The sequence below is a fragment of the Labrus mixtus genome, unplaced genomic scaffold (genome assembly GCF_963584025.1).
Source record: "Labrus mixtus unplaced genomic scaffold, fLabMix1.1 SCAFFOLD_97, whole genome shotgun sequence".
Classification (NCBI taxonomy): domain Eukaryota; kingdom Metazoa; phylum Chordata; class Actinopteri; order Labriformes; family Labridae; genus Labrus; species Labrus mixtus.
Genome location: NW_026870194.1, coordinates 16,445 through 27,500, shown reverse-complemented (window position 1 = coordinate 27,500; position 11,056 = coordinate 16,445). Strand labels below are relative to the sequence as shown.

At 45.8% G+C, this 11,056-nt stretch overlaps 1 protein-coding gene across 1 annotated transcript in view; it reads left to right on the top strand.

The window, feature by feature from the left end:
* The window catches only part of LOC132965682 (glutamate receptor ionotropic, delta-1-like), an 81,512-nt gene extending 71,031 nt beyond the window's left edge, over positions 1 to 10,481 (top strand). Inside the window, exons 12-14 of the mRNA XM_061033786.1 lie at positions 692 to 711; positions 979 to 1,219; positions 9,526 to 10,481. Of these exons, the coding sequence (XP_060889769.1) occupies positions 692 to 711; positions 979 to 1,219; positions 9,526 to 10,011 (747 nt within the window). The 3' untranslated portion in view covers positions 10,012 to 10,481. The remainder of the gene's footprint in view (positions 1 to 691; positions 712 to 978; positions 1,220 to 9,525) is intronic.
* Positions 10,482 to 11,056: the final 575 nt, after the last annotated feature.

Genomic DNA, 11,056 nt, shown 5'->3' with positions numbered 1-11,056 from the left:
TCCTCTTCCTCCTCCTCTTCCTCCTCTTCCTCCTCTTCCTCCTCTTCTTCCTCCTCTTCTTCCTCCTCTTCCTCCTCCTCTTCCTCCTCCTCCATCATTAGTCCGTCCTGTGTTTATTCAGGGATTAATTCTGTTTCTTATTGATGAAGTTTTTTCACGTACCCGGCTCGGCTCAGCAGGCGTCCAGCGGCCCGCGGCGTCCTCGCAGCAAAGCGCCCGGGGACGTGGAGGAATAATGTGTCCGAGTGTTAAATGGAGGGTGAAGCGATTGTTCAGCGAGGAAGCCATTACCTCCACAGTTCAACCATCATTTTAATACCTCGTCCCATAACTGCTGTAGTACCTCTGTCCCCGGCTTTTCATTTCATAATCCCACCGTTAATAACTTCGGCGGACTTTGTTTCCTCGTTTGTGCTGGGGAACTGTTTTGTCCTCGGGGTGTTTCGGGGGGGTCGCTGGGGGGGGGGGGAGGAAACGGCAGCGCGCTGACCTTCAACATGTTCACGCTGAGCTGAGCAGATTAAATATAGCAAATTGGGCTGTGATTTTTACTGCAGCTAAAAGCAGATTGTTCTTCGGTGGTCACGGCAGAGTTTGTTTAATTAACTCCATAACTCAACGCAACGAGAGAGCGGCGTGCTCGCAGGATCACACCGGGAGATGGTCACTAACTGGTGCGTCCTTTTTAAAGGAGGTGGAGACATGTGTCAGGTCAGAGACCGGACAGGAAAGGAGCGCCCTCGTAGCGCTGGACTTTGGTTTTTAGTTTGGTTCCACATTTTCAAATCCTGACCCTGCAGGTCTGCAGTGTATATTAAGATGGACGGAGCAACAGCCGCTTGGGAGCGAAGCCAAAATATTTAGAGCTCCCCCTGGTGACTGGCTGCAGTATAGGTCATAAGCCCCGCCTCCTCCATGTTACCAGATGGGACTCTAGACTATAAATTAAAACACATGCTCATGTCTTCTCCTCTTCAGGATCTTGGAGCTTCAGGAGAAAGGTGACCTGGACATCATGAAGCAGAAGTGGTGGCCTCGCACCGGCCGCTGTGACCTCAGCAGCCACGCCAGCGCCCACCCGGACGGCCGCTCCCTCAAGCTGCACAGCTTTGCCGGTGTCTTCTGCATCCTGGCCGCGGGCCTGCTGCTGGCCTGCCTTGTGGCCGGGCTGGAGGCGTGGTGGAACAGCAACCGCTGCCGCCAGGAGCAGCCCAAAGAGGTGACCGAGCACAGGGCACGGCGGACGGGCCAGCGGGGGGAGGACACTGCCACACTCTACTTTAAGGATCCAGCTGCAGACGCCAGCCCAGACTTAGTGGAGCTGCAGTACACCCAGCTGTAGAGGAGGGTAGAGTTAGAGCGGGAGAGCCGGGGGACAGAGGGCGGTGAGGCAGGACAGAGCAGCTCTGTGCCACATCAGGACACTGATTGAAATCAAATTTGGTCGCCTTGATTCCCCCCCTCCATTTTTTCTTTTATCTGCCATCACTCCCCACCCACATCGCCCTGAACTTACAGATCCCCGAGCTCATCTGTTTTTCGTTTGGCACGCTCTCTAAACACACAAAGCACCTGACCATTACCTTTACTAATACGCTCATAAAGCAGCCGCTCCTGATCCACTCGGGAGGCGTTTCCTTTGCCTTGAATCAAACACTCGAGGCCTTAAGCACCTGCAGAGTCCTACATGTTTCTGTTCAGAGCGTTCAGGAGATCCAGACTCCGTCATAGCTTAACTTTGCTCATTTTCTGCACAGAGATTAAAATCAGCAGGAGAGAGAGAGAACTGTAAAAATTACGGACACACTTCTGAAATCTTTATGAAGCAAAGATAAAATAATGTGAAAGTGCAGCTCGCCCTGAGTGTAGACATGAACAGTGTCACCATCAGTCCGTGCAGATCGCTATCGGTCGACGCTCAGAGACTCTGAAGCCTTACAAAGTGCCTCATGCAGACCTCTCTGTTAAACAGGAAACACACTTTCACCACAGCTGAGCCGTTACTTCCTGTTTGACAGGATTTAAAGATTGTATTTCCTTGAATCGATTATTGATGAAACCTGACAATGAAGTCCTTAAAGAAAGCTCGGATGAAGTCATGTGAGCAGTAAATTTAAGTTTCCAAACATTTAGACACATAAAGGGTAAAGCCCGCCCCCCTTTAAAAGACGACCTGACCTGACCTCAACTCGTCGTCCGTCTCAGTCCCAGACTATCTACTTATTTTAATCAGCTCTAAAGTACAAAGATTTAAGGTTTTTATTTGTGTGCCTTTATCTTGATAGGACAGTGGAGTCAGAAATCGGGGAGGAATGACATTTGGTGAAAGAGCCACAGGTCGGATTAGAACCCTTGGACGACTACAGCCTCCGTACACGGGGGGGCGCAAACTAACCACTAGGCTACCGGCGCCCCCGGCAGTGATTTAAACAACCTGCACTGTGCCCGCTGAAAGTACAACGTTATAAATAAATGAATCTAGTTTCTGTCTCGTCCTCACTCAGAGTCGCTCTGAGAATGTTCCTCAATCACTCCGAGGTTAAAAGTCCTCGCTCTGGTTCTTTGAGCTGAGTCAGGAGCTTTCTGGGAGGATGCTTAGGATGTTTGTGAATACGGACGCAGGAAGTTAACCGCTGAATGTGCACCAATTAATCTGACTTTCACTTTTACGATGTGCTTATCACAAACTATTGTGAACGCTCATGTTGTGATAACGAGGCGATTGTGAAGCCCTAGCGTACACCATACCATAATAAGTATATAATGTGGAACTGAGACGTTTTAAGCACTCGAACATAGACCAACCTCTGACCTGTGTTTATAAGTTCTACCTCCAGACATTCACCTCCGATCACCAGAGATACACCTCAACACAAACATGTATGTCATCAGCGTACAGGGCAAACAAACCACGAGGCAAAGCTTTGACATGGATCCATAAACTAAAGTGTGAGCAGGCAGTGTGCAGTGGGTGTGTCGCCCTTTAGCAATAAGATTGTCTCCAACATCCCGGTCCATAACCCCTGGTTCTGTCACTGTGTCACGTCTTATTGCAAATTATATGTCAATGTGGACACCCGTGTGATCTATCTACCCTTCTTCTCTCCATCTATCCCTTTCCATTTTTTTATATTTACACTTGACTGTCTATGATCTCGTGCAGGTTACTAAGGATTACAGACTGGCAAGGGTTTCTGGTCCATTGACATATAATGACATAACAACTGCTTCATCGGAGGGGAGGAGGGACATTTGGACAGACAGAGAGAGAGGCTGGGATGAAGCAGAAGCTATTGATACAGGTCAGACTAGACCTCATACATAACCATCCAAAATAAGTGAAAAATAACATAATATATATATCTGTGATTTTCTTGAGTCTAAACTGAGTGGAAACATGCCTCGTATCTTTATCTTTGCTGCAAAGGTTCTTGGAATAAATCTCTGATTTGGACTGTTTACGTCAAAGGTTAAAGGATACATTTCTCATTTTCCCGTAGAGCCTCACAAATCTTTTTAACCGTAACAAATTAACGCTGTATACCCTTAGTTTTACATTAACACAGGAGATTTAACACATGTAGCAGGTGATGTCATACCTTAATCCCCAGATTTAGACTTTAAAGGCGCAGTATGTAAGTTTCACCACCAGGGGGCTCTCAAACAAAACAATAACAAAAGATGACGTCGAGGCTGGCGGGGAATCATGGGAGTGATTCTATCTGCTACTCTCCACCAACGAGAACGAACTCCGGGGTTGACCGTAGTCATGACGACCGGCTGAAACCGACCTGAGGAAGAGAATATGTTTACAGACGAGTTAATGTATCCGAGTTTAATCTACATGACGTTTTTATCACAGCAGCACAAACAGCAACAGAACTACAGCTTTCAGTAGCAGCTCACGCTTCCTTATGCAGCGGTCTTTAACATACTATCCATGGTTTCCACGGCAACCATAAAAATGTTGAGACAAGTCCAAGATAACTGTTTGAAATGTTTAAGGTGATGTAAAAACTCAACAACAAAAATGATACATAACAAAAGTTTAAAGATTCTGGTGGCTCATTAAACTTTCTTTAACGCTGATGAAGAAAAGATTTTTAGGCGTTGGATCTCTTTACCTATCAACAGGAGATTATTTCCAGATCCGGACGCTAAAGCTCGTCCCAAAGGGAAGACAAAAGTCTAAATTAATTTGGTTGATGTTCTGAAACAGACAGCTCGGCTTTAATTGCAATTGATTTGAATTTGGGCTGCTCCTCTATGCAGACGATACGATAATTACCGTTGTAATTGATGTCTGGCCGTGGAGGCTCCTGAGGGCTTCGCTCACCTTAAACACTGAATCCCCCCGTCGTCAGACAACCCCCGCCCCCTCCCCCTGGTTCTTCTAGGGCCTCTCTGTTTCTTCTTGCTTTGTTTCATCTTTTACTGTGGCGAGCGTTTCGTACAGACTCGCCTCACTTTTACCTGCTTCTTGGGCGTTTTCAGCTGAACAAACTGTGACACTGTGAAGAAAATCACGAGAATCGCTGTAAACAAACAAAGTGCCTTTCACACGACTTTTACAACTCAATCTATGGATGGTAGCTGGCGTGCTCACTGTGTGTCGGGTAATGTTGGGTAACACAAGGTGTTACCTGTACGCTGTAGTGGCGACGAATTACAGACAAAACGACAGTGGAGTAGCTGACCTCTGTTTGGTAGGGGGAGGGGTCTCTGAACATATTGATTCACAGTAAAGAAAGAAAGTGAAAGAAAGTGGTAAACTGTAGTGGATTTTCTCTCCCAGCAAACCTGTGCAGGACTTCCACCTTAACCCCTCCCACATGAGTGTGCCTGTTACCGCTTCAGAGACCCCTCCCCCTACCAAACGGAGGTCAGCTTCTCCACTGTTGTTTTTTTCTGTGTTTATATCTCAATCTCCCGTTTGTAAAACCTTGCAAAGTGCACGACAAGATGTGTCGCCGGGCTTCAGAAAGCAGAACAAGCAGTCTTTTTTCAAAATAGAAATGTGGTATATCGCAGAACCTAAAAGACGTCCATTTGATGAGTCATCGGAGCAGCAGCAACACCATTCTCCAATCTAATCTGAGGGCACAGACGTTTCTCAGAGGCCCATTTTTTTTTAATCAGCTGCAACACTGGAACCAAACAGCCTGAATACTTCGCACTGCCACTTCACTGACTCACAAATGAAACCTCACAGAGCCAGACGATGTTTTCTAAACTTTAGTCACAAACTTTGAGTTTGCCATTTAGCTCATCACAAACAAGCCAGACAAATCTGAGGGGAGAGTTAATAAGTGACTCATTCAGACCTGATAAAACTCGTTTTTCAATCATGTTTTGAGAAGTAAAGTTCTCTTATGCCACCGCATGACTCAGCGCTGATTGTTTCAGAACCACTCTCCAGAGGTAATTTGACATTTTCTCAGTAGTAATGGTGTTTATCTGTTTGGAAACCAACGTGACTCAAAGCCGGATAAAACGTTACCTGAGTGGAGAGTCGAGAGACTTACAGCACTTTAAAATGAGCGGAGGAAAGGTTGCATCAGGACTCTAATAAAATAAAATGATTGAAGCTATTTGGTGAAAAAAGAAAGATCTTAGCAACCGTTGGAAGGATAGTTGGTTTTAGACAGTCGCCTTTCCAACAGGGTGACTTAATGACCTCTGACCTCGAGCCATCACAGGGTCAAACCTTTAATTCTTCAATACTATGGTTCATGACTCAGGATAACAGGAAAAGAACGGTGGCGCACCACACTTCAGTTAGTCCCCTTTCAAAATAAAAGCACCACACTTAACTTGTCTACCTTCAAAGTAAAGGCACAAAACTTCAGTCTGTCCCCCTGCAAAATAAAAGCACCACACTTCTGTTAGTTCACTTTCAAAATAAAAGCACCTCACTTCTATTTGTCCCCCTGCAAACTAAAAGCACTAGATGTCATACTCTGTGCAAGGGGGATACTGAAATTGACAGAGCAGAGAATTAAATATTTAATGGATGCAGTGTGGACAGTGAGCGTGAAAGCGTGCAATCAAGCCCGATGCTACGTGATATATATCGCTTGCATGCTTTTAGGACACGGTGTTAGTGTAAGGAGTTTATTAGCTCCTATTTGCAGACTCTCCGTTTAACATCACTTCACCATTTAAATGGCTTCAGTCATGAATTGCTGAGAAGATGAGTGCCTCTGAGAAATGTCCAATCTGCACATTTAGATTAAACTTCATCACCGCTGGCCACAGGGAGGGGGGGGTCGACTCTTTTCAAGGTGTTCACCGTGTAGGCGGAGCGTCAGATTGAACTCGTCTTGTAGCGAGAGATGTTTTATCAAAGGCGGCCTCTTATAGAAGAAGAGTTCCTCGCTAAAGGGCTTCCGATGTTTCCCGAGGAGCACTTAAATCCAAAATGAACCAGAACCGACCACAAAGTGTTCTTATCACACTCGAGCACGGCCCACTCAACAGTTGCAGTGTTCACAGACCAGCAGGAGGGAGAGTGATTTAAGATCCCCCCCACTGGCAGCCCTCATTAAAAGAGCTGTTTGTTTGCTAAATTAATGGAGGCTTTCACACGCCGCTTGTTCTCTCCCTCTCCTCTTACATCACCGGCCCGTCTTTAATGACCGGCTGAGGTTTAATCCCTGGCATTTATTTATTTTGGCTCGCTGCCAGATTGACGTGGCTGAAAACATATTTTAATGAGACGGCAGTCCGCTCGAACAATAACCCGCGCTGAGATGTTTTAATTGGCTCTGAGAGTTTCTTCTGGAGAGGGATCGTTCCAACCTGCGCCGACCTCCTTGATAAACTCGCCCTGCGTCTTTTTACGGTTCAAACAAAGGCTGGAGACGGATGCTTAGCCTCGGCAGCACTCGACCACAGAGTGTCGAGAAGACCTGAGACTCAGAGGTTGCTCTTCACTCTACCTCAACGTAAAGACTTAATCCTGAAGAGCAACATCTACTACTTTAATCTGCCTCTCGTCGTCCTCCTGGGTTTCTATTTATATCTCTTTCTTCTTCGTTGGTGCTCCTGCTAACATCACCACACAGACTTCTTCTTCTTCTGTCTTTTGTAGACTTTACATGTTTACATTATATTTTCAAGTTTTTAAAAAGCTTTAGAGTCAGTGCTCTGAACTTTGACCTAAGGTTGTCAAAATGTTCAACACTTTTAGACACCTCGAGTTTTTAAATGATACAACCCGTGATTTTTAAAAACGACAGATCTTCAGTCGGGGATTTAACCAAAAGCTGCCACAAGTGAAAGAGAAGGAGCAGTGTCTGCATCGCACTAAAAAGCTGGAATCGTTTGTTGCCTACAAATCTGTGCAGTTGAGACGGCACAGCGCACAACCGCTTCATGCAAACACTCACGAGCGCTCAGAAACACGTCAGGTGGACAACGCCTGAAGGCCTCTGTGAACGTGAGATAAAGACGGTGGTACGTCCCTCAATGGTTCGTTGACGATCGGTGAGAGGTCGTAACTGTGGCGACCATCTTGGTTTTTTGTTAGGGCTGATGACTTGATGATCAAAGATGCAAAAAGGATCTCATTCTGTAGACGGTAGCATTAAACTCTAACCTCCAAAAACACCAAACGTAGTGTTGCTGCTTTGAAAATAAAAACAACACTGAACACTAATCCTCAAAACATCAAAACTACGACTCTTAACTTTATAACTCTTGACTAATAAACTTCTGCATTGTGTTGCAGACACAATCTAATCAAGAACCTTAAAGGCTTTATATGTGATTCTTTGATCCAGCAGATGTCGCCCTTGAGCACCAGCATGAAACCAAAACAACTCGCGCTGCATTGTTGTGTTAGCATGCTAATGCTAGCGATCTTTATTCTGCTCGTATCTTCACACTGCATGTAAATTTACCTGAAATGAGCGTGATCTAGAAACACAGTTAAGCAGTGAGTACAGTATGTTATTCTTCTTTTCTCTAGTCCCTCAATTAAACATCTTTTATACGTGAGGGGAGGAGTCAGCCGGCCGTCCGGGCGATGTAAACAAAGTGAAGATAGGACTCTGAAAACTCTGAAAACATCACAGACAGTGGGACTCGGGTGTTACACCCATTGTAGACAGTCATGACTCACAGAGTTATTTTCAGAGGATATATTTGATTTATACATTTAAGTCTGAAAAATCACATTTAAAGCCTTTAAAGAGCTTAACATTAAAAAACGTATTAAAAGACTAAATCAACAAACCTTATCTTCAAACCATCGGGGACGTCGGGTGTTGTAGCGTCAGCACCATGTGACTCTGTGTGCATTAATCTTTAGTATAACTGTGTCTTGTGCCTTGTTTTGAATGTCACTGTGATGAGTTACTGTGACTAATATCATTGTTCCTCTGAATAAAAAGTGAATCCGATGCTGGAGCCAAGCCAGGCTGCGTGCAGGAACAATGACCGACCTCAAACGTTTTTTACTCCCCGCTCTCGTTGTATCTGCGTTCATGCACGTAGCAAACAAACACTCAAGACGTGTCGAGAATCTGGATCCAGACCCGAGGCCTCACTTGGAATGCGAGTCAGGCCTCGTCTCTCCCTCTCTGCCGCTCGTCCTTTACCTTCCCGTGACCCAGCGTGCTGTAGCAGACCTGGCGGTTCAACAGGGAAACACTCAAGTCTCTATTAATGCCTAACAAGTATGCATGGCTGCAGTCAGCGGGAGATGCAGTGTCAGCCAATGTTTTGATTAAATTGTTCTGAAAGCGAACCAATTCGCCGATCCTCCTGCACAGAGTGTACTCGCTCCAAGGGCAGCGGAGGAAGATTCACCACAGAGGGGGAGGGGAACACAAATGTACATATTCTCACCTCAGCCACAGCGTGACTTATTTAACCTTTAAATCATCCTTGTATAGTTTGGATTGTAACTTTAATGAATTCCTGGCTGTGCATCCAAATCTACCTCGGACTCGATCGGCTTCTTTTATACTTGAAAGTGTTCCAGCAGGAATTCAAGACCTTGATTAAATCCAAAATCAATCGTTCCTTTAGCAGACTTCTCTCAGTCCGACACGTCTCATGAAAACCTTGAGGTGTCTCGCTTACATGCAGACGGACTAAAGAGGAGTCCGCCTCCAACAGCTTTACAACAATCGACCTTCAGTCAGTTTGGCTCCAGGATTGTTTTACTTCAGACATCAAACCTTTAATATTCTCTGGCCAAGTTTGATTTCAAGGTGCACGTACCAATTGGTTTCTGTGGCCTCAGTTCCCACTGGGCTCTTCATACCAAACGCCAAAAAGCATCAAGATGCAGACGATCAGCCGGCATCTTGATGGAAGTCTGTAAATCTAAAAGGCCGAGCCAAAAAACGCTGACAGGCTTAGAATGCATGGAGCAGCAGCAGACCTGAAACAGTCTGAGAAACCGGCCCATCGCCAATCTCAGCCTCTGTGTCCCTCCCCCCCCCCCCCCCCCCCCCCCCCCCCTTTGTCTCCCCTCTGTCCTCTTCTACCCCCCCCCAAATCCTCCTTTTGTAGGACAAGGAGGTGAATCTGGAACAGGTGCACCGTCGTATGAACAGTCTTTTGGACGAGGACTTGGCCCACAAGCAGATCCCCGGCCCCTCTATCGAGATCTCTGCGCTGGACATCGGCAGAGTGCAACCCAGCCAAGCCTCTCTGGTGGGGGGGCCGGAGTCCGTGCGGGACTACCCGGGCCTCGGTGTGACCACCTTCCTCCCCGGGGAGGGGGCACCACCTCCCCCGCATCCCCATCCTCACCATGGGGGGACCCTAGGCAGGACGCTACCTCCGTCCCAGGGCCCTGGCAGCAACACGTTGCTCCTGCACCACCCTCTCAGCAGCACCAGCCTCAGCGGCACCATGCAGTGCAAACACAGGGCGCCCAACGGGGGGCTCTTCCGGCAGAGCCCTGGCAAGACACCCATGCCAATGTCCTACCAGGCAGTCTCCGGAGGACCCATACCCGAAGTCATTGATGCCACCCACAGTACCTCCATATAGATCCCAAACAGGAGGGGCTCAAACTGCATCAACGATCAGTCGCTCTCTGGACTCTGGTCTGGTTTCTGATGCGACTCTGCTTACTCTGAAGGAAAATTATTACAGAAGGAAAAACATATATGTACAAAGAAAAAAGATTTTTTATCTCACTTCCTGTTCAGAAAAGCAGATGTTACATAAAAACAAAAAAAAATGGGGAGGGGGGTGGCGGGTGTAATTTTTTCTCTTGTACATACGTGTAAATACCAAGAGAACGAAGTGAGGTCAAAGTGTATTTTGAATATTCTCAATTTTTTGAAGTTGAGTAATAAAAAACAAAAACAAGATAAAAAAAAAAAAATCTATACATTGATGAAAACGTTATGACTGTTTGAATGGCTTTGTAAATTTTGTTCAATATGAAACAATGACGCGAAATTCATTGTGATTGTTTTCTAAGTGCCGAAATTAAACGATGTCTCTCCACAACTCATCGATGTAAACGACTACCCATGATGCACCGCTGTAGGGACATTTTTAGTGTCGGACACCTACTGTTATGCATCTCTGTACCAACCCTATATATATCTTCAGCATCGGACGAAAATGATCACAAGTTTTTTTTCTTCATTTGTATTAAATCTATAATATTCATTGTTTTTGAAAAGTCTACATTCACTTTCTTACGTCGACTGTAAACGTTATCATCCAACGACGACACGAGAGGATTTTTATCAGGATCTTATTTTACACACAGCTTGGTGGGTTGTTGCTTTTTATAGACTTTTTTTTTGTATTTGGCATCAGAACTGTCCAGGTGAGGAGTCTCAGTTTGTAAAAAAAAGATGGAAGGAAGGAGAGATTGTAAGGCTGCAGTCACACCAACTGCTCAAAAAACATCTATTCAATTTTGTGTTTTTCCAGTACGGTAACGGAGTCACCAAAGACCGGCCTTGTTGGGTTGTGTAAAACTGTACTGGTCCCAGAAAGCTCTCGTATTGGGATTTTGGAGTCAAATGACAGTTTGGCTGTTGAGTGTCACGTTATCGCTGTCAGAGCCAACACT